Source organism: Thamnophis sirtalis, unplaced genomic scaffold (genome assembly GCF_051295495.1).
Source record: "Thamnophis sirtalis isolate CommonGarterSnake01/CBP01778 unplaced genomic scaffold, rThaSir2_p1.2 scaffold_6, whole genome shotgun sequence".
Classification (NCBI taxonomy): domain Eukaryota; kingdom Metazoa; phylum Chordata; class Lepidosauria; order Squamata; family Natricidae; genus Thamnophis; species Thamnophis sirtalis.
In genome coordinates, this window is record NW_028261386.1 from 113,726,536 (window position 1) to 113,751,583 (window position 25,048).

Here is a 25,048-nt window from a genome sequence, read left to right on the forward strand (position 1 = left end):
TGTTAGACAAGAGTAAGGCTATTGAAAACTGAAACCCCAAACAGGATGAAATAGAATATTTTAAATGAAAAATAGGATGGCTATGAAAATATATCACTGGAGTTCTAAGTTTTTAAAGAAGGGAATAAGTGTGACAAACAGGGACACCAGATCTTTGAACAATTCCCAAATGAAGCTAAAGGATTAAATAAAAAAGCTGCTCAAAAACAAATGATGAATACAAATGCATGCTGTTAAAATATCATGGGCATACTTTAGGCAGGATCTCACATTTCAAAGCTATTCAAATGAAAAATTAAGCAAGTTATGAAACATTTCTAATTAAAATCAGTTAAGTTTAAATTTTTAATAGATTGTGCTTTATTAATTTAATCCTGGCATAGATAAAATATAGATAAGGATTGAGTGCTACATCCCTTAGTTATATTCAACAAATAGCTAGGAGTTTAATTCCCCCATCCCAATTGTTTAAAACCAAGAAGAATAAGTGAAATTGTTTCTAAATTTAGTTGCTAATATGATGAATGATTAATGTGAATAAATTTATATGGGGAAGAACAACAATCTCAGCTTTTGTATTAAATAAATATTGTAGGTCTCCAAGCCTATCTTTTAATTTCAATCTACATTAATCCCCCCCCCCCCAACCCTCAATTCTCATCCTGGATTTGGTTCTGTTCTTTTGTTTCCAACCTGGTTTCTAGTTAAATGATGTTGTGTATCAAAAAAGTCAACTTTTTTTGTTTTAATTTAATCAATTTCATTTTTTTAAATGAACTATTTCTCCTAATTCCAACCAAGTAATTAGTTCAAATAATTGTATCTCCTTTCTTTTGGCCTTTAGGAATATATTTAATTATATGTAAAATATGCTGAAGAAAAGAACATATGTTTGTTTTTACAACACAAACATTCAAAAACAAGTATTCAGATAGCTGTTTTATTTGGTGCATTCATTTTAGATAATAATACAAGTTGATTCCTGTATTCCTTATTCCTACTATTCATAAATGTCTCAAGAGTAAAGTCCGCTAAAAATCTCAAAATTATTTTGAAATGAAGCATATACACAAGACTTTGATGCAATTTACTGATTAAACATTTATTTATTTATTTATTTATTTATGCAAATAGTTTATGTATTTCTTTTCAATTATTTTTTTAAACAAGGCTAGATAATATTCAGTGAAATTCACAGAGCAGGTACTAAAATGTAACATTTCAAGTATGTATAATGTATGTGGTCTTCAAACATGAATTCAGCTATAATATATTCTGCTATGATAATGAAATATTGAAACTGAGAGTGATAGATTCAGGAGGGAAAGAAAAAACAGTCAACGAGAATCAATTTGAAAACTTGGGGGAGGGGAAACAGAAAGCTCTATCATTGATTACAGCTTAATCACAATTAAAAGAGTTTGAATAATTTGATATATGATTTCCTGAATTCTATAATCATACCAGGTTGCACTTAATATGAGATAAAATTCAATTATTGCGGGCTCATGCTTGCATACATGAGCTTAGTGGTTTATCATTGGAGTTTTGGATGCTACTACTTCAGTCTGCCCTTGTACTAAAAGTTCAAAAGGAAGAGTCTCATTATTATAGTAGAGCAGAAATTTGATGTAATTGAACAGAATAAATGTGGTTATAGCAGATTTAAAAAGGAACACCAATACATTTTTTGTATTTATTTTACTTTCCATACTACTATGCATCTTTGTTAATAATAAATTACACATAAAATCTTAATGTCATACGTTATTATAGTTTTTTTGTCAATAAACATACAAAAACTTTCTAAATTTTTCATTGCCTATTTCCATCATACCATAAAAGGTTAATGTAAAGATTTGTATAACCTGTTTAAAAAACAAATCAATAACTACTATATTATTTTTATATGCAGGTTTCTATATGTTTTAATCCTACAAGCAGCCCATAGTTGCATGGTGAATAAGTATCCTTAAAAATCAAAGACATTAAAATGAATGAATGAATGAATGAATGAATGAGGAAGGAAGGAAGGAAGGAAGGAAGGAAGGAAGGAAGGAAGGAAGGAAGGAAGTAAGTAAGTAAGGAAGGAAGGAAGGAAGGAAGGAAGGAGGGAATGATGTGATGAGCATTGTAACATACCTCTTAATTACACACACACACACACATACACACTCAAGTCAAAGTCTGGCTTAATTGTAATGAGTATGATTTCATTGGCACAGACAGATTTTTAATGTCATTGGAAGATAACAGAGCTGCCACTATGTTATGTTTCTTTATTTGAATTGCAAGAAGCTTTTTCCCCCAAATATGAATCTTTTTTTAGTGCACTTTTCTGAGGCGTGTATTAAGACTAATGTAGATGAGTAATGATGCAGTCAGAAAAATGAACCAATGATCCTATACAAATCGCAGGAATGGGGAAAAGGCAGTTTGAGTTGTTCAGCATCATTCATTTCTTTTAAAAGAAAGGTAAGTTCCGCACAGATTCTTCATCAGCTTTCAAGAAAGACTCCTACTACAGGGCAACTGGATTTAGATCAGACATTTTTCAGGGATGACATTAAAAGGATTGATTGTTTATCCTAGAATGCTCCATCATCATGTTATATCCCCATTTACTAAGACTCTGAAAAGAGGAAAGGAGATTTAGTGGTTGGATTAGAAAGAATGGTGCAACTTTAATCGAAAATAGAATTGCTGCCACAGCACGGATAACAAGTGAGACTTTGGCAGTGATGAGCTCTTTCCTTCTTAAGGAATTGTAACCCTTTTGAGGCCCCTTTCAGCTTTGTGATTAATGGATTCATTAGAAGAGTGGTTTGCTCTGTTTTGCTATATGTAAGATTTACAAGGTTATGGTGCAAAAGTATTGTTAAATAGATTGCAGCTTTTAAAACTGCATTACTTGAAAAAAATAAAATAAAGAAGGACTTCTATTTGGTTTTTTTTTTTTTTTTACTCTTGAATATATTCTTTATGGATAAGAATTACATTAATTCTTATAATTCTTATAATATAATTATAGTAATTATATTCCTACACTATTAAAAAAGTTAATATTAAATATATAATTTAGTGCAGGTTAAAATTAAATTATATTGCAATAATCATATTGATTATATTGTTACCATAAAAATGAACTATGAATTACATATCTTTGTGAATTAAATTATTTATGGTATTCAGGACATACTACATGAAAGTATGCATTCCTAATGTGGAAAGCAAACTTGTTTCATTGAAAAGGAGAAAAGATCTCATATGAAGCATTTTTTTTAATATGGCGTATTTCTATTACATATTTGTCATATTATTTCTTTATTATATAAGAACATGTAATATCAATGTTCCTAACAGAAATGCAAATTAAAATGGATTATGTCTTCCAAGGTTTTTTTTTTAATGTAAATAACTCTGAGCAAATCTTTGCACACACAGAATTAGGGTAAGGTTTATCAAATTAAAATCTAAGATATTCATACAGATCAAACACTTTTTATAATAAAATATATTGGATAAACTATGGTATTTAGCAACTTAATATTATACAGTATGAGTTGTATGAATGTTTGTGTGTATTTAGTTATGTGTTTAGATACAGTATAAGCAACCAATTGTTTCTACAGGTTTTTAGGGAAAATGCTAAAATGGGAATGCCCAGACATGGAGAAAGGGAATGCCAATATATTAATCTAACAAATAATACATAACATAATTACTTAAGGCTGCAAATCATAACTACAGATCATTATAATAAAATTCAAAATATAATTTTAGAATGAAAAATGAATATTGTCTTTCATATATGGCATTGCCATCATATGTAGAAACTCTGAGGCATAACTTCTGTAGTGTTATGGCTCAAAAAGTTCAACAATTAGAGTGATTATGTGACAATGGTGATAGTTATATAAATTGATGTTTCTCTGGAATCAAATTATATTCTATCCAGAATTTGATTTACCAGATGTTTCTTCATAGACATATTCTAGTCAATGCATTCTATTACAAGGTTGTTCTGAAACATCTACATTTGAATATTATGTCTCTTAGTTTGTGAATGTAAGGATCATGTCCCTACTTTTCAGGAGTTTGTACGCTGAAATTCAATTGAATAAATGTAAATTGACTCTTATGTTTGCTTTATTTTATTTCTTCCCAATTATCTATAGTGCATGGCTTCACTTTTTCTGGTTATCATCTTTTTTTCTCCAATTTTTTGAAAGCCATCTTCCAGTGCATCATAACAAAGAATAAGATGCACATTAGGGATAGAAAGCAATAGGTGGATAAAAAAGGTTTTTTTTTATTGTATTATTCATTAACAAATTGCTACTAAGAACCGGAAGTATTCTAAATGAATCCCATTTATTCTTTACCTAGATGTGAGGTTTTTGATAGTCCACACAGACTAAAAGAATTCTGGATGATGTGTCCTGTTTACTTTTAGCATTCAGCCTATGTCTCAGTTATTCCTCTGACAGCTGACAGAATCAGTTGTTATGTTATCATTAATGCCTTTAATGCAATCTACTAACAGAGTTTAGGAGTGGCTAAGAATCTTATTGCTAAGAATTGTTTCTTAGTTTTGCATTGTTTAAGGCTAATCAGAAAGTTTTAAAGAAAGAACTTCCAAGATTTTTTAACTTCCTCTCAAAAAAGTAGGAAATTATTGATTAAATTTCTTTTCCTTTTTAAGGTATTGTATGTAATGTATTGGTGTTGTATGTAGCTAATTAAAAACAGAATAAAATGTTTAAACACATGGGTGAGCACCACTGTTCCAAAACTGTCGTTATGGAGTTTTATAAAGAATTGTTTACAAAAGAAATAAATATTGGATTGGGGAATGCTTGGGAACTGACTGTTGTTAATTTCTTAGTATTAAACTGTACTGTAGTAGATATTAGATTAAAAAATATGGGATTCAAGCCAAAGCCATTTTATTCATAACTGAATACTATAGAGCTTATATAAATTAATTCAGAAATTAACAGTACTGGGTGTGTACTACACAATATACTTTGCATGCTGATCTGTTGTAAGTACATATCCATAGGATGATCTGAGTAGGCCATCTTCTGAGCCACAGCATTGCAGCATTTTTTAAATACATAGCTTTTGACAGATGTAAAGAACAGGGAACATGATAAAGGTCACCAGAACAGACTACATGGGACTTATATATTTACCTATCTAACACACACACAGCCCATTTAATTGTGTTTAGGGGAAAGATTAGCAGTTAGGTCAGGCTTATTGGAGGGCTTAGAATATTTTCTTGCTTTCACTTTTAACAAAAGTAGAAAACTGGACAAGAAGTGCATGACATCTTTTCTCGTGTTCAAATGTTTATCTGAACAGTCAGGATCAATGACAATGGAAGCTTCTAGCATGTCTCAAATGTGTTCTTTTCAAAGTTAAAGAGATGCAATGTATGAATTTTTGTCTTAGTAGTTTCTCCAATAGTTTAACAATCTCATGTTGAATTCCATCATTGTGGAAGAATTTGGTAAAATGGAGGAGAAGTTAAGGGACTGGCTAACCTGGAATCTCTGATGCAGAAGGGAGGGAGAATAATTCCTGCCCTTCTTCCTCCCAAATTCCTGGTATGCTTCTCTGGTTGTTCTCAAAAGAATGCAGTTAGTCTGGTAAAAATCTTGTAAATAGGCAAGTAGCAATACAACATGCTTTTCTTATCAGCTCACTGCTTCGTTCTTGTTCCTTGCACCTAACAATTGTGAAGCAATTCCTGCTTCTTAAGGATCCATGAGGTAAATTTGAATGTAATTGGCATGCTGGTTGGAGTCTGACATTAAATGTTTGATATGATTATGAGTTTGCCCGTGAACAATCACAGAAACATTCCATCCATTCCATCTTGGAAAGACTGCTTTGGTACCGAAGGATGTCATTTGGAAGAAGCAGTTATATTGTGTAATGTTCTTCCTGAACTGATTTGTAGTAGGTCTACAATTGCTATATAGATTGAAAAGATCATTCAGTAGAGGTTTCAAACTGTCTACCCCAACCTTTCTTTTCATTCAGTAGAAATTGGAAGCAAAATAATTCATGAGAGTGAGGGCAGAATTTGACCATGGCACCAACATCAGTAGAAGTATTACATTGTGCAAGTAATACATTTTGCCTTCCTCTGTGTTGAAGTCTCATTATTGAAGCCGGGGATTGCAATTAGTGATTGCCATGAATTTTCGGGTTGATCTTCTCTTTGCTCCATCATCTTTTCTTGCATCATCTCTACCTTTCCTTGTAATTCTGGAGATATTTTATCCTCCGTTTCATTGTTCTTCCTCCTTTCTGCATCCCAATGAAATTTGATATGTCATTTTTTACCAAACATCCTCCCTCTTTTCCATATGGCATAATTATGCTGATGAAATTTTAATTTATTTTTTTATCACAATGTTTTATGTTGCCATTCTCACTTCAGAAGAGTTTGGAATCTGCTGGCTTCTCCACTAAGTTGTATGAAGCTGTCAGAGATAATAAAATAAGGTCATGTGACCTGAGGGCTCAAATGGGACTAATCTATCTTGTCTCAGGTGACTGAAAGAAAGACTAGTCTACACTCAATTTCAGAATATGAAGCACTAACGTAAATGATGAAACAGGATGGGCAAAGATTATAATAGTGGTAAGGTATTTGTCTGACACCAGATGGATCCAGTTTCTACTCCATCTGCAGCCACAGCAGCCACTTGGTAACTTTCAGCCCAGACTACTTCAGAGGATTGTGAAGAAATATGGAAAGATGCATCATTATGCATGTTTTTGAAGTTCCTAAACAAAAATAGGTTAAAGATACATGTGCATGTTTGTGTATCAGAGAAAGGGCACATAAAGTAATAAAAAGATCAAGTTCTTTCTTGATGCACCTTGAAGTTGTTGCTTCTGTAATGAGTCCTTGCTGCTCATTGCGGGAGGGAAGGAGGGAGGAAGGAGGGAAAAATTGTAAAACTGTCACCAAATGTTGAATGTGTAGCAGCCATCCAGTAGTCCTGAAATAAGTCACAACGTTTCCCAAATTTCATTCCTTCACAAATCATGGGTCCTGGATTTTAGATCCATTCTATAAATTAGCCCACTTGAAGTACCTTGGTTCAAAAATTGTTAGCCTATATGGTAGTGGGTCTGAGTACTTGAGAGACCGCCTCCTGCCAATTACCTCCCTTCGACCTATTAGATCGCACAGATTAGGCCTCCTCCAAGTTCCATCCGCCAGTCAGTGCCGACTGGCGACTACGCGGAGGACAGCCTTTTCAATAGTAGCTCCGACCCTTTGGAACGATCTCCCCGTGGAGATTCGCACCCTCACCACCGTCCAGACCTTCTGCATAGCCCTTAAGATCTGGCTATCCCGTCAGGCCTGGGGATAAAGATTTTAATCCGCCCCACCCGAATGTTGAATGAAAGTTGTGTTTTATTGTTTATTTTTTTATTCACGTACTGTCTTATGTTTTGTCTTGCACACCCCCTCCCATTAATTGTAAGCCGCCCTGAGTCCCCTCAGGGAAAAGGGCGGCCTATAAATAATAAATAAAATCTAAAAATCTAAATCTAAATCTATAATGTACCATTTTGCCCAAATAAAGGTAATGGGGATAGTTTTAGTAGCATATAGATTTTTTTGTCAGATCAAAGGAATGGAGGCCAACATAGCATTAACTGCAGATTTCTCATTCCTCATCTAAACAGTGTATGTAGCAAACACAATATGCCATCTCTATATCATACCCTAAACTAAGCAACATGTCATTTGCAGTTATTTCAGAAGATCTGATGTTATTTACTGTGTTTTCCTTGTTCAAATTCAAATAAGATCAACTAAATTGAAACATTATAATAATTTATATTGTAGTATATATAAAGTCTCTTCAATATATGAAATGCCCAAGGAAAATTTTGTCATTTAATTTAGCACGGTATGGGCCATCACATTTTTAAAATTGTAGATCAAACATCCATATATGTAATTTGAAGGCATTTTAAATACTTTTCAACAATGGGATATTATATGGAACTGAAAAATTGTAGGTATTATCTTTATATAATTGCTTTAATGATAGCAATTAATACACTTATTGTACAGCTTGATATTGCAATCTTAGTTGATATATATAGTCATTTATATATATTAGAGGGTCTCACATTTGTGGTACCCTAACTTACTAAAATGATAAATGAATTTGTGTGATAGCCCATGAATAAAGCTAGTAATTTTATTAAGATTAGTATTGAACAAGAAATAACTATTCAAACTTTAATGATACAATTTTAATCTATATGTCACTCACAAGGCTTCTTATACCTTTGTAATTCTGTAGCTACCATGTTTCCCCAAAAATAAGACAGGGTCATATTTTTTTTTTGACCCCCAGAATTAGAGCTTGGCTTTATTTTTAGGGAGGTCTTATTATTTTTGAGATGGAGGAGGCAGTGAGCATGGTCACCTCATGGCTGCTGCTGTGTTGCAATATTTCTGGGAAAGTCTTATTATCTGGGGAGGGCTTATTTTCAGGGAAACGGTATCCATTGGGGAGCAAAGATCAAATTAACTTTTGACACTGCTGCTCAGACTGATCAGTTTTCTTTTGGTTTTAAGGGGGGGGGGAAACCAATATGACCATGTATTTTAAATTTTTCATGATCACCCAAAGCATCATACACAGTTTGAGAACTCTGGGACTAGGTAAGACTGTGCAATGTCTGTGAGGTATTTGTCCTCTTCAATAGAGTTGATCAATTTTTCATGTTACTTGTTCTCTTTACATTTCCTGGTAAGGAAAATGAATTCATCTGGTAGTTATTGTATAAGCATAAACATTAGCTTAAATCATTAACAAGAGTAGCAATATCAGTTGAGCATAATGAAAAAACTGGCAACTATATGTAGAGTTCTAGTTTTGCAAGCTTGTACATAAAGTTTTCTGTTTCTAATCCAGTTGGTATTTCTATCATAAGCCATGATTTAATACAATTGTGACTTAATGCGTTGTGTGAACTTAGTCGCTAAGGAATCAGAAATGCTTGCTGAACTAGTACAGTTGCATTCTTTTTCTTTTTTGCCTACTCCTTCTTGGATTATAAATATTTAATTTTGTTTTCTCAATGGCAAAGTCCATTTCATGCACAGAGAATGTCAAAAGAATAAATTATTTATGTTTATTGACTGGTTGGATTATTGTGCATATAAAAATGTGTCTGGACACATATACATGGATAATAATTCAAAAGTGTTTTCAATTGGTTATTAATTACATGTTTTATGTTCTGGGCAATCTCTAAAAGTTGCAGATAAAATTTCAAATTATAAAGTAGACCAACTTTTTGGGATGATACATTAATAGATTTTAAAAATTGGTTTGTACCTGTAGCAATAAGGACAGCTTTATGATTGCTATAATTAATTTTTTTATGATATGGAAATGCTTCATAAGCCATGCATTAGTGAAAACTAAAACTAGATAGATATACATATGGAAATGGAAGCAGCATCTTCCATTGGGTCAATTCTATTTCAATATGCTACTGAAATCAGTACTCTTATCTGATGTTACATGGCAAATCAGAATCAACAACTCAGCCATGAAACTGTACAGATACTTAAAACTATTCTTTTGCCAAATGTGGGCTTTATTGGCAGAAGATTCTTAGACATGACTCAGCTTAATTAGCCTCTATTTCAGACAACAGTGAAGCTATATACAAACAGAAGTTTTGCACAGAATTTTCTTATATAGGCCTATGTTCCAGGATTTAAATTTCAAACATTTCCCTCCTACATTTCTGAATCTCTTAAAAGCTGTGGGAGGTGCATCATTTCTGTTGATATAGCAGTTCTCTCAAGTGTGGAAACTACTATCTTTGCTTCACCATCTATGTACTTTATGCAACTAAACAAACAAAAAGCAAAAAGAGATTGTTTTTGTTCCTTGCACAATTAAAGAAAAAAAAATGAACTGCAAGTCTGTTTTATTTCTTAATAATGCCTGCAATTTAAGTTGTTATGCAAGCACTTAAGCAATAAGATTTATGCATGTGCTGCTGTATTAATCTACATAGCTGTCTGAGTGGTTTCCAAGTAGACTACATCTCTTTGGTCATTATTCAGTGAACCACCAGATATAGTTAACCTTCAAACACATGCATGCTTATTTTGAGGTAAGTTTCATTAGGGTCAGTTGAACTTGATTTAAAGTAGAAGAAGGAGAGTGATTGGAATTAATGATACCTGCTAGCTTATTCCTAAATATTTTCCTTTTACGCTAGTATGAGAAAATCCATTCCTTTAGGTTGAGGGAAAATGTACCTGTTCCCTCCAGTACAAGGAAAATACTAACTTGTATCCAATTCTGTCACCGTACCATTATTGAACATTTGTCTCTAGGATAAATAGAGGATGGTGGTCATGGCCATTATATTATGTTTCATAAACATTTGGCTTTCAAAATTATATTGCTCCATACATACATAAGAATTTAAATGTAATTTATCCTGATAGGTAATTTCAGTTTAATTATCGTGATGGTTGTGTTTCTCATTTTTTCTTGTATAAGCCATTTTTGTTCCTTCCTTTATAAAGTGGTTGTATGAGATTAGCCTGTCAATTTCATTTTGATAATACTGTACTACAAAAGAGATAACAAGATTAAGCCCTTGATTTAAAATTTATTTTTAGTCTATTTGTTCAACTTTAAGTTGATAAACAATGTATTAAAACTGATATGGAGGTTTTCATTATAGATAGCAATAGCACTTAGACTTGTATACCACTTTACAGTGTTTTACAGCCCTCTCTAAGCAGTTTACAGAATCAGCATATTGTCCCCAACATTTTACCCATCTCGGAAGGATGGAAGGCTCAGTCAACCTTGAGCTTGGTAAGATTTGCACTGCCAAATTGCAGCTAGTCAGCAGAATTAGTCTGCAGATAATGATATATTCAACTATACAGTGGAACCTCGTGTCCCGATCGGCTCAGACAACGAACAATTTGGGTGCTGACCGAAAAATCTGCTAAATGTTTCACTAACATTACGAACACATCCTCGGGTACCAAATAAACACAGCCACGATTTCCCCTTCCACACCATTTTTTGTGTGTGCACGCATGCACAGTTTGTCTTGCATCTAGTCACGACCACATTGGGTGCCGTCCGAAGTCCTGGAACTGATTACTGTCAGCACCCGAGGTCCCACTGTACATGGCATATGAAAAAAGTATTGGATCTTTGTCCTGTGCTATGTTAAATTGAAATGAAAGTAGATATACCAATAAAGTAGATATAACCAATAAAGGAATATGGTATTTGGATTCAAAGTGGGAAAAGATACTTTGGATCCAGATTGGACAAATCAAGCTGTAATTATTTATAGAAACTTCCTTTTCCTGGATTCACATGGTGGCTCTGAGAACTCAAGAAAATATGCAGTTGAGCTAAGAAAGAAAGTGCTGTTTCTATAATGCCTTCTCAGTTCAAACCTTTCTCCACTTAGATCTAAATAATCCTCATTTCTAATTGTGCTTATTTTATTATTTGGCTATATGTGAGGTGATTTGCCTTTTCTCCACATAGTTAGCAAATTAAATGCTGTGAGAGATGTACAACATAGTACTGTATTTTATTAATTTATTACATATTATAAGATATATTATCATCTAGCTATTTAGCTATCTAATCAATCTATCATTTAACATTAGAGAAGAGGTATCAGACAATCCATTTAGAATAAACATTGGCCATAAGTTTGGAGAAGCATTAATAGTTCCACATTAAAGTGGCACAAAAATTTGATTCATCGACATAATGAATAGATAAGCCTCAATTTTTAAAACAAACCTGAGATACTGTTTCACTGATTTAGGTGCTTTTTGTCAGCATATTTAGGCATATGCTTCTGGCCTACAAGATTTGTGACAGGTATGTTTGCAAAACATTGATTAAATTTCACAAGTATTTGGAAACAGATATTTTAATGATATTATAATTCCTGAAACAAAATTATAACCTTGAACACAGCAATTTCAGTTTCAACAACTCTGTAATGATTGTTTTCTCTTGGTACCTAGAAATAGACTATTGACATGATTTGCACAATATTTAGCTGCATATTTGTGTTGTGATATTCTTTACTTTTCCTCAGTTCTAGTTCATTTTAGGCCAAGCCTCCCAGAAGTAAAACAAAAATATTTTGTTAGAAAGGCTGAAACATATCAAAACTGTTTCCAGAAATTGCTCTGTAATAAATACAATCATTATCACATGAACCTATAAACACTGGTTTTACTCTTATTTTTTGCTACTATGATTGATCATGAAAATAGCTATATTTAAATCAGGATGGTATTACCAGTAATAATATAAAATACTGGCCCATATTCCATGACTAAAATCCTTGAAGATGACATCTTTTTGTGACTGAGGAGATAGGAACAACAAATTCAATTACAAAAAGCCTTCTCTGTCATTACACTTGTCTGCTTCCACAGGAAATGATTTGTAAATTGGGCTTTAACTTTCCCTCCCATAAATCTTGTGGTCATAATTGACACTTGTCATTGATGATGGATGATAAAAGAAAAAAGAAAGAAAGTAAATGAATAAACTCTCTGGGGAGAAATATTTATATATGAGAAGTTATATTTAGAAACTTTGACTCTACACATTAGATTTTAAATTTTGTGGAATCTCCTATATGAGATTTAAATTGGATTCAAACACTGCACTGCAAAGGGTTTTTTCCTGCCTTATTTTTTCCATTTCTTGCACATAAGAAATTATACATTTTGTGCCTTGCATGTCTGAATTTATTTATTATTCCAGTGCAGGAGTATGAATGACATTACAGTCAATAGTATCATCTATCAATTTAAGGTTGCTTTACTGCTGACTGATACCTATGTTGAAAGTTGGGAAAAAGGAAGCGACAGAGTTGGAAGTAATATTTCAATCAAATATTAAACAAAACAGAACAATACGTAAAACAGATATATTAAAATAGCTTTTGGAATAGACAAAACTTGAAATATGGGTTCAAGTTTGCATTTAGGTTATTTCCTTATTTGTAATATTTTCTCAGTCAATTTATAATAATTTATTTATTTTTTAATTACATTGTTATGGCCTCCCAACTGGCTCACAGTGACCTAATGTGTGCAATTTATTCTTGTTTCTACCTGAGGAGTTTTAAATAAAAACTCAACATGATCAGGACAATGAGATAAACAGGATTGGTTTAAAAATTCAACACTGAGTGCTATTTGAATAGACATTTTAATGCATTTTATGTGAAAATATGCCACTTAATCAGAGGAGATAAATAAATAAATTGCATTGTTTTTTTTTTTAAAAAAACTTTACTAATTTAACTCTGATTTAAAAATGAAATGAGGCAACCATTGTCACCAACTGTCTCCAAGGAACAGTAGATAATTTAAGAGTTTTGTATCAGCAGAAATAAATGATTGAAAGCTACAGTCTGGTAGCTCCCACCCACCTGCATTTCATGCTGGTTGCTTCTCTTTATATATCTTATAGGATGCTGAAGCAAGGTCAAGATCATCCCTTTGTAGTTCATAAGCATCAGGGGTGGGTTCCTGCCAGTTATAGAAGAGGTTCCACAAATCTACAGTGCCGTTTAGAACTCAGTCACATGGCTGGCAAGCCACTCCCACAAAGCAGGCCACACCTACAGAAGAGGTTCCAAAAATTGTTGAAACCCATCACTGATAAGCAAAATAGCAATAGCAATAGCAGTTAGACTTATATACCGCTTCATAGGGCTTTCAGCCCTCTCTAAGCGGTTTACAGAGTCAGCATATCGCCGCCACAGTCTGGGTCCTCATTTCACCCACCTCGGAAGGATGGAAGGCTGAGTCAACCTTGAGCCGGTGAGATTTGAACAGCTGAACTGCAGATAGCAGTCAGCTGAAGTGGCCTGCAGTATTGCACTCTAACCACTGCGCCATCTCGGCTCTTGAACTAACTCAGGCCACTAATGAATGTATCAGTCTTTCAGCATAGTCTCTCCATCATATGATAAGTTAACAAAAACACTTGTTATTAATCATTGAAAAATATACATTTCTATCCAGTCAAATTAAACGATTTGATTTTAGAACTTTTCCCCCACTTCTGTCATGATTTTTTTGTAAATAGTTTAAACACTATAACCTAATTGTTACACATAAATGAACAGTGTAAGATTTAGAGGTGTCCTTCATATTGGACTTACTTGATGTAAGTAACACATCTGCATTTTTTATAACACTGGGAAACCACAAGAGCATGATGAATCATTTGTGTTGCATCCACAGATTCAAATAGATTTTCAAATCTTAAGAATTCTGGTGACTTTATTCCACCGTGAAGATGAAATTAGCAGATTAGCTGTGAAGTAAAGGAACCCATTCCTTTATGTTTTGCATTTGATTGTGTGTGCATTTTTTAAATATTTACACTAGTTTTAGGATTTATTTGTTTTATTACGATTTAACACATATATTTAAAGTAAATCATTGTTTTCATGTGCAACATATAATGTAATATAATGTATGTTTGGTGATAAAATAATTCTTCTGGCAAAGGGAGGGGAGGGGAGGGAGGAAGAAAGGAAGGAAAATAGATTATTTAGTGTGTTGCAGTTTAGCTTAAATAATGTATATGTAAATGTATTCCTTCTCTTTCTAGTTTTCTTCTTTTCCTTCTCCTTTTCCTTTTTCCCTCTTTTAATCTCAAAGAAAACTCATGCATTTTATAATTTTGCATTTCTATCAAAGTAAAAGTTATTATTCCACATTTGTAAAGTCTAACAAATATTTATCAAGTGAACTGCCTTGGCTGGGAGTGGAATTTTGTGTGAACACTTCAGTATGTGTGAGTGTATAACCATTGTGCATTTGTATTTATACCCATTTTTTAAAGTAAATTTGCTTAGAGAATATAAACGCGAGAGAAAGCATAATATTATTTTGCTGCTGGTTCTCCTTTTGAAATGTTTTGGCAATTATGGCACAGTTTGAGAGTTTTTTCTCCCTAGTTAAATAACAGAATAACATAGTTGGAAGTGACCATCAATGTAGTTACTGCAAGTCCATAGTAGCTGGCTCAGTTGCAAACCCTTCTTGATTTCTTTATCTTTGACAAATGTATATGCAAGATTAAGCCTGCTTTCTTAAAAGAAGGGTCTGTTTTTTTTCAAAACTAAATTATTATCTATTTATTATTTATTTATCCAATTTATATGGCCAGCCATCTTGCAAAAAGTGACTCTAGGAATGACATGCAACAATGATGGTACTTAAAATGATAAATATATAACAACAGGTATTCATTAAAATGTAAAAATAACAAGCAAAGTGTAAGAGAGAATAATTACGGTAATGATGGGGCCACCTCAAGATTTCACTGGTTGCCTTGGGATTCCCCTTCCCCACCCCTCAAGCCTGATGGCATAGCCCGATTTTGAGAAACTGTACTTCTGATGTATTAACAAAGATGCAGCTAATCTTATTTCTGGCAGGAACAAGGAGAGAATGTTCTATAAGAGGACTGTAATTTCATTAGATTTCATGGGACATATTGATTTTGATTTCAGTTCGAATTTCAATATTATATGAACATGGCAAACTGTATACTAGTTTCTCCTTTTCTTTATATAGGTAGGATAGGACAGTTTTCTTGTCTATCCTCGTATTCATACTTCTGTGTATAAATTGAGAATTTTTATCTGGCAAATATCAACCAGAATAATTATCCTACTCTAATCTACAGCATCATTGCTACATTTTCTCCTGCAATTTAGCAGTTGCACTCAAGTTACAGCTTGCTTTGCCAGATGGATTACATTATTCCATATTTATTTGTTTTTGAGGGGAACAAGAGAAATCCCCTTAATGGTTTAGAACTCAGTACTAAAACTGATTGATGCATATAGTGCTTCTTCAGAGTTGTAATTCAGAGAGATAAGGCATACAATTTCCAACAGAAGTTATTCCAGAGTATGAAAGTTACCTGGTAGAAGCTGAATACTGAATGCTCCCAACATTCACTTGTCAGCTTTGATAACCAGAGAAAGCTTAGCATTAGCCTACTTTCAAATATGGCAGTCCTGCACAACCAGCAAAGGAGAAAGGGTCACATTACTAAATGGAAATTATTGCAGATCCCAAATAAACACCTGTTAGCTGTCTCATTACTAGTATAGAGATAGAGTAGTGGAGCTGGTGATAGTAGTGACGTTTTGAGGCTTCCAGCAGCATGGCTTTTGAAGTAGCTGTGGCAAACTTATTACTTTTTAAAAGAATGCCAGCAGGCCACAGAAGTCTGCTTAGTAGGCCTCATTTTGTTCTTTAAGTCAGTGAAGTGGATTGGACAGCCATGGTTCCTTCATGATTTGATTGAATCAGGAGTGGTGGACCTGATTCATTCTACTCTACTATGATGATAGGCCTGGCCACAGAGTGTGATATCTATTTGTGTCTCATCCTGTTTCCATTCTTCATCTGATAATCTCTGGCATGTGATAGTCATGACATTTCATGCTTACTGCAACATATGATTGTGCAATTATTGTTGAATGTGAACAACTGTTTGAAATCATCCAGTTTGGGCCATTGCTCTGCCTTGTCCTGTGCAAAAAAGCTCCTTGCTTTTTTTAATCTAAAATTAATTAACTAAGTAACCATCAAATCATAATATTTTGGTTTTAACTACAGTAAATATGATTATTACTTTCTTCCAGTTTTCAACTTGTGGCACATATATGGAAGTATTCTTAAGTTTGCATGTGGCTTTAGATCCGCAGGTTGCTGTTTGTGCCTACAGGAAGATTCAGCTCATAGTCTCCTGGTTTCTAGCCTGGTGCCTTAAAAACAACACTAAACTGGCTTCATTTTTGGTATTATCACTACCTTTTTTCAGATGGGATGACGAGATTTATATCCGCTTCCTTAATTTTGATAACAGTTTTGTTTAATACACTGTAACAAATTCGTTTGTTTTTTTAAATTTACCCCCACCCCCCTAATCTCACCTTCGGAAAATTCTGGCGGCTTACATTAAAGTTTGAATTATGGAATACAATAGTATGTTTTATTTGCCAGGTATGCTTGGACTCACAATAAATTTGTCTTTGGTGCATATGCTCTCAGTGTACATAAAAGAAAAGATACATTCATCACAAATCATAAGGTACAAGACTTAATATTAGTCATAGGTACAAATAAGCAATCAAATCTTACTACGAAACAACCAATATAAATCGTAAGGATACAAGCAAAAACGTTGCAGTCATACAGTCATAAGTGTGAGAAAATGGGTGATAGGAACGATGAGAAGATTAATAGTAATAATAATGCAGACTTAGTAAATAAGTTGTCAGTGTTAAAGGAATTATTTGTTTAGCAGAGTGATGGCATTCCCGGAAAAATGTTCTTGTGTCTAGTTGTTCTGATGTACAGTGCTCTATCGAGTCGTTTTGAGGGTAGGAGTTGAAACAATTTATGTCCAGAATGTGAGGGGTCTGTAAATATACTTGCTGTGGTCCGTGGGATGTAGTTTGGCTTTCAAGATGCTTCACTTCAGGACTCTCTTCCCTAATTTTGCCACTGAGAGTGCACCTGCCCTGTTCCTCCCTCCATAATTTTTTTTTAAATTATGTGATGCATTTGCAACTCTGGAAAGTATACCTAAACAAGTGTGTGTTAGGAGAAAATATAGAAAGAAATGCATAACTGTTATGTTAAGAAAAAATATCCAATACTGCACTATAAAAGAGGTTTGTTTAAGAAAAATATGTATTTTAGAACAGCATGCATAAATAAGTATATATTGGAATAAACATCCTTGAAGAATTGGATATAATGGTGCTGTTATCGTTGTGTCTTCCATAACCAGGCAGGGATGATACTCGGCTCTAAGAAAAGTGAAACATAAAAATGCTATATTGATATTTAGGGAATGAAATCTTACAGACATTTTCTTCCTGACAATTCAGAATCTTTTCTGTTAAAACCGCTATCACCACAGAGAAGTGCTGAGAGTGCAGTAAAGTGGTGAATTTCATAGTCCAAAGTTACATATCTGTTACTCTTTATTGACAGCTCCGTAGACTTACTCATTTTAAAACAATTGCTCAGAGAAACATGATTCCCCAAAGAAAAATGGTAATGCCTTTGCAGCTATGGCAGCTTTCTATTATTCAGCATTGCACACATTTTGCTTTCGGACACATTTATAAGTGCAAGAACATCATGAGCTTGAACTAGAACCTATTGTGAGGATTTGAAATAGGACTCCATATTTGTATCCTTGTACCTGTATTTTATAAGAGGCATTGAAATATATATAATATTTGGCTGTTGGTTTGCCATCAGAAATATTCTAGAATCATGTTTTTCTGGTTAATTAGAATTAATTTTTGTCATTCTGATACCATCCCTTGCTAGTTGGGACCAATTTGAAGAGTGCTGCCTGTTGTGGTTTATATTTTAATTTGGGTTTCTGTTCTGGTTTATGAACAATAATAAGGCCTTGCTTGAATATTCACTGCCTTTTAAATGTTGAACTAAGGAAGATGCTTTCTCTTATTTTAATGATAGCAGCACGGCATGGGATTGATCAGTAGTGACATTTGATTGGAGAGATCCAGCACATTTGCCTGTTGTTTATTGAAGTATTTTCTTCAAACAGCTCCCTCGCAAGTTAGTGGTGTAATGAAAGAAAAAGTGCTGCAAAGGAGTGTGGAGCTTTCCTGGCAGGAACCTGAGCATCCCAATGGAGTCATCACAGAATATGAAATCAAGTATTATGAGAAAGTAAGCATTACTTTGAATGTGGGCCATTCTTCTGTTCGTGTCATTGCAATAACTTTCTGTAGCGGACTAACATTTTATATAGCCAGCCTGCAGCCTTAATTTTGGTTGCCATTCTGTATTACTACTGAAGATAATCTTACCCATTTGATTCTGTCTTCTCTAATGCACAAAGAGAAGGTAGTAAAATTAAGACATCATTTTAAAGAACAAGAGCTTCGATTGATGAATTATTGAGGGCAACCTTATTGATAATGCCCAAAGCAATTAGTTAGGATACACTACAGGTAGTCCTCAAGTTACAAAGGCAACTGGAACCAATATTTCCATCGCTAAACAATGCAGTCATAAACTGTGATGTCACATGGCCACATTGCTGAGCAATGGTAATCTCTACAATTTCTGTTGCAGTTGTTAAACAAACATTGTAGGTTTGTACGTAAGTGCCTCCTTACAATGTCCTGCTGGCTTCCAACAACTGAACTCATTGGAGAAGTCAGAAGGAAGTGCTAGGTGGCTTTGCAAGCGAGCTGACAAACAGATAAGTGACTGCTGCTGAGTGGGAGGACATGCACTGGTAGACAGAGAGGTGCAGCAGGGTTTGGATGGATGGTTGCTGCTGACAACGAAGTTGCAAAAGAGGTGGGGAGATGCAGCGCAACTGTAACAGGGTTTAGAGTCATTGCTGCCAGGCCAGAGAGTGTGCCTAAGTGACTGGGGAGGTACAGGGCAAGCACAGTGAGGCTTGAGGAGGGTATGCAAGTGTCATGGGAACTGTATTGCCAACACAGTGAGGCTCAAGAAGGGCAAACAAGGATGTGTGGGTGCCTAGAATGGCTTGTCACAAGCAGCAAAGCTCAGGGAAAATATATAAATGGCTGTGGAAGAGCAGTGTAATCCTAGTGAGGCATGGCAAAGGGCTGCAGGAAGCTGGGTGGCAGGAATACAGAGGATCTGGGGACAGTGCACAGGTAGGGGGAGACTTACCTGAATAACTTTCAAACTTCCCTTTTCCCATTGACTTTGACTTGTGGGAAGCGAGTGAAGAAAGTCAGAAATTTAAAGCAGGTGATCACAGGAAGCTCAACCATTGGAAGGGCAAGCTTGTATTCTTCTAAATATACATTACATTCACATGGTAAAATTCACAGAGTCCTCATCTAGTGACTGCTGCTTTTAGTGTCTGTTCCAAGTTACAATGGTAATTAAAATAGTTTTGTAGCCAATCCTTTTCAGTTACAACCTTTCCAGGTCTGTAAAGCTAAGGAAAGATGAAGTAATGTCATAAGCATATTTACAACAATTTCACTTAGCAACTGCTTCATTTAATTACTATTTTTCCCCTTCCTTAGTTTCTGTCTCATTCCATTTTTCTGTATTTTAGAAATAATTTGGAGAGAGTAAAATTCGTTAAAATTTCTTTAATTTTCAATTCCGAAACACTGCATGATGGCTACTGCTTACATTCTCAGTGAATCAGGCAATTATGGCTATCTGTGGCATCTTCTCAAACATGAATACCATTGGATGAGATTCAATCCTAAGACTAGAAGTAGTCCACATTTTTCACGATGAAGAATGTGAAGAGAATTTGCTGATAACTTAAAACTGGATTGAATGACCAATACAAGCAGTTCCCAAATTAGGTAATCCTGATCTATGTAATTCTAAGGATATGATACTAACATGGCCTGTGGTAGAAAATTCAAAAATCATCTTAACACAAATGTTTCTGAGAAAGACAGAGCCCCATTAATAGCATACCTATTAGACAACTTAACTATAACATCACTGAAAAGATTGACTGAGATAACACTGAAACCCCTGTCCCAACAGAATTCGACCTTGGCATAGATACCAAACCATTTAGCCCACAGGAGCACCTCAGTTTTGGGTAGAGTCAGAAGATACAATGTAGGTTTGAGGGGAAAATAATAATACTGAAACACTGTTTATAAGTGCCATGTGGCTTTAAAATCCCAGGTTATTTAAAGCATTAATTAGGATTGATCATGAGCGTTTATCCAAATACAATTACGGTATTTTTTGGAGTATAACACACTCCGAAGTATAAGACGCACCTAGCTTTTGGGGAGGAAAACAAAGGGGGGGGGGAGATCTGCTTCTTCTTCCCAGCAATTTGTCTCCTTGCAGCAAACAGCATGGTCAGCTTCAGGACAGCCTGATTTAGTGCAAGCTGCTGATTGGGGGTTTGATTGGCCTCCCAGAATTGCTGGGAGGCAGAAACCGAAGCGTGGGGGCCGGAGGATAGGCGGGGCTTCTGCAACATTTATTATGTAAGACACATAGACATTTCCACCCACTTTTTTTTTTGAAGGGGGAAGACATCTTATAGTCAAAAAAATACAGTATATGTTGGTAACAGCTTCCTGTTTAGACTCCATTTTCATAATTCATATGATATAGTTTTTGACTTCTAGAACTCCTGACTCTGTTTCCTCTTGACCAAAGCATCTATCTTACTTTCTAGGCTAGGTGAATATGAATTTTTAACACACTACTTAGCCTTTGGTGTGAACTCAGCCACAGAATATGCTAAAATGAGAGTTATTGTGCTTTAGATTATTTCTGTCTTATTTTTAAATATTAAATAATAAAAATGAACCAATATCAAATTTTTGAAACATTTGCAATTTAATATTTTAGGAAAAGTAAATTGATATTTAGTTGATATTTAAGTAGAAAACACAGTTTTAAGTACCAATGATCGTTTTAATTTGACCATCATTAAATGTTCAAGCATTTTCTTCAGATATTTTTTATACTACAGAACTGTGACAATTTTCTGATGTACAGTAGATTCCCTCAGAACTGTACTATAGCGCTATACTCTATACTACAGAACTGTAACAAAAATGTTGGTGTAGATTCCCTCAAAGAATATAAGATCCTACATTGTAACATGATTGACAATTTAAACTAAAGATAACTGCACAAATAATATATCATTAAGACCTACCTTTCTTGGGTTTAGTAAACCAATTGTCATAGATTTACTATCAATGACTGATTTACTGCCAATTTCTATTCAAAAAATATGATCTAACTTTAATAATTTAGTAAATTTAATAATTAACAATTTAATAATTAGGTACAATTCACAGGAAAAAAACTCAGGTGGAATCCATTGTGTATAAGTCTCGCATAAGGTTGTTACCCTGTAGAAAATTTTACTTATCCCTTCCTCATGAGAGGTATGGGAAATAATAAGAATGCATCTACCACCCAAAAACGTTTTTAATAGAAGAAAACAGATACACATACATTTAAATACACATAGACTTTTCTGGTTCGTTGTCCATTCTATTAAAAATAAAATGAACATGCTTCTGCTTCAGTTAATGCTAAACTGTTGCTATCAGAGGTCTTCTTCCACCCATAAATGAAGTCAGGTAGAATGAGCTTTGTAGAGTCTGCAGAGCTGAAATAAATAATTGTTATGATTTTTCTAGGTAGCTGAAAAAGAACATCTTATTTCGTAAGAGTAGGGAGGAACGTGCTGATTCCTGAACTGATACATCACAATATTTGAAACTGATTGATGAACAAGCAAAAGTCCACAGTCAAACAGGCAATGATTTTCTCTCTTCACTTTTATGAACAGCACCATGTGCTTCCCATTTACATTTTGTGTTATTTTAAAATCTCCTCAGTGAAATGACATTTTGTTATGCCGCAGCAGTGTCTCTGCTAAATTCTTTATGCAGGAAGGGGGAAAAAAAATCCCTTCTAATAAATTGAAATAGGGTGCCAGGAGCCAGTTGTCAATTATTGATACAAAGCAAAATGAAAATCTGAAAGTTAAATACCACTCAATTGTGTATTTATGTTTGCAGGACCAAAGGGAGAGAACTTATTCAACAGTGAAAACCAGAGCCACTTCTGCTTCGGTTAATAATCTGAAACCAGGAACTGTATATGTTTTCCAGATTCGTGCTTTTACTGCTGCTGGCTATGGAAATTATAGCCCTAGATTAGATGTTGCTACACTAGAAGAAGCCACAGGTAACAGTTACTTACAGTTTTTGACAATTAATATCACCAAGGAAACCCAAAACTTACAGCAAATTAGTGGAATGGAAACATTTCTGCCTTTCTCAGTTATAGTCTCATTTCTCACTTCTCAATTAAGGTCTTAAGATTTCCTCTAACTTACAAATAAGACTTAATTTTTTTAACTGCCATTATCTGTATATATATATAGACTTTCTATATTAGGGCTGTTGCTTTTTGCTATGAATTCTTCAATAGAAATTTAAGGGTTTAAAAAAATCATAAAGTAACATGTACAGTTGTACAACACAAAATGATTCAATGTCTTGAGACTTTTTACTTTAACATTCCAAATGAATGGATGGTATTTTTTGTTCACATTCAGATCGCATGATTATTTCTTCTTGAATGCTTCTGATATCAATAATAGTTTCTCGATAGAATCTTTATTGCTGGCTCTTAGCATAACATCTTTTCTATCGACACTGTATATATTTAGGAATTATTCTCATGTCTTATTTATATAACTCCATGGTATCTCATTTTCCAAAGGGAATAAAAACTGACCAGAACAGCTATATTTTTCTCTAGTTTCTAAGTTGCTCTTCTGAGGATTATGAAAAGCCTACACACTTTCTATCTTCAATACTTCTCTTTAAATATTTATATTTCAAAAATACCGTTAAATTTATTTAATTCACTGTGGATGCTAGCAAGAATGGAAGTAGGGAATAGCAAAAGTTATCATTTATAGAAAACTATATACAGAGATAGACATTATATACAAGAGTAATTGCAAACATCTGCTACACATTATTCCTTTAGAATTCTTTAACTATTGCGCAATGTTCACAACAAAAACAAGATACTTATCTATATACCACCCAGAACTAGGTCTGTTTTGGGACTTTACACTTAGGCTGTGGCTTTGTCTAGATGTAAAGTCCACTTAACAAGATGATTTCTGAGACCTGATACAAATTTTATATATTAGTGAATTCTCTTCCAAATTCATTTATAGCTGCAATTACTATAGCCTTGTTCTTATTACAGGTAGTCCTCCATTTATCACCACAAAGAAATTCAAAATTTCTGTTGCTAAGCAAGACAGTTGTTAAATGAGTTTTGTTCCCCTTTTGCAATCTTTCTTGCCACAGTTGTTAAGTGAATCGCTGAAGTTGATAAGTTAGTTAACATTGTTGCTAAGAGAATCCCCATTGTCTTTGCTTGTCAGAAGGTCTCAAAATCGTTACAAATACATGCCAGTTGCCAAGCATCTGAATTTTGATCACATGACCATCATAAGTGTGTGAAATCTGATCATAAGTGATCTTTTTCAGTGCCATTGTAACCTCAGTCACTAAATGAATTGTAAGTCAAAAACTACCTGTACTTTGATATAGGCCTCAGGTTCCTCTCCCTCTTTCCCCTCTCCCTATCCCTTGTCTTATCCTGTCCCCTTAGTCTTGGAAGAGTTTGGTTTTGTAATGAAGCATTTATTTGAAAGAGGGAAAATGTGTATGGAAGCCATCTCCAGCATGTGAGAAACAGTAGTCTGCCCAGGTTAAGAAATTGAGAGTAGAGGTTATGGGGAGGAGAATGTATAAAATGAGGCAAAGATTTATAGCAAATATATCGGGGACTGTATATGAGAGAAATATATTTGAGTATCAGATATTATTCATGAGTATCTGAACTTTTGGACATGGTTTATCTGTTGTGAGGAGAACAGGAAGAAATATCTTAAGAAACAAAGGACTTAGCTCTTTCTTGATGGAAAAAAGGTAGCAAGCAGAATATTTCTTCCAAAATAAAATAAAATAAATGCATAACCAAAGGTTTTAACCAAAAATGGGGTGAAAAAAAATAGTCCTTTTGTTACTTTATTCCATTATCATTCCCACATGCCTTAACCTTTAAGGAGGACCTGGTTTTTACATTATTTGGGGATTTCTGTTTCTCACCTGACAGCTGCTCTTCTAGCATCTTTCCAAAATTGGAGCTGCAGAACAAAAGAACATTCATATCCCTTCATTCTCTAGAGACATTTTAGGAAGTCCCGTGCAGGACTGTGCAGAGATCCACTGAAAAATAAAGCTAATGATGCAACTGAAACTTCATTTTACACAGAGCAATTTTGTTTTAACTATTACCAAGAAAAAGTAACAAAATGTTTTCAATATCTGTTACTCC

General features: G+C 34.1%; 1 protein-coding gene across 7 annotated transcripts in view; it reads left to right on the forward strand.

The window, feature by feature from the left end:
• The window catches only part of EPHA7 (EPH receptor A7), a 161,863-nt gene that overhangs the window by 101,880 nt on the left and 34,935 nt on the right, over positions 1-25,048 (forward strand). For 6 of the 7 annotated variants that reach the window (XM_087718731.1, XM_087718733.1, XM_087718732.1 and 3 more), the window contains exons 6-7: positions 18,720-18,844; positions 22,699-22,867. The exons of the other annotated variant lie outside the window; for it this stretch is intronic. In XM_087718731.1, the coding sequence (XP_087574857.1) occupies positions 18,720-18,844; positions 22,699-22,867 (294 nt within the window). The remainder of the gene's footprint in view (positions 1-18,719; positions 18,845-22,698; positions 22,868-25,048) is intronic. 7 annotated transcript variants of the gene reach the window in all.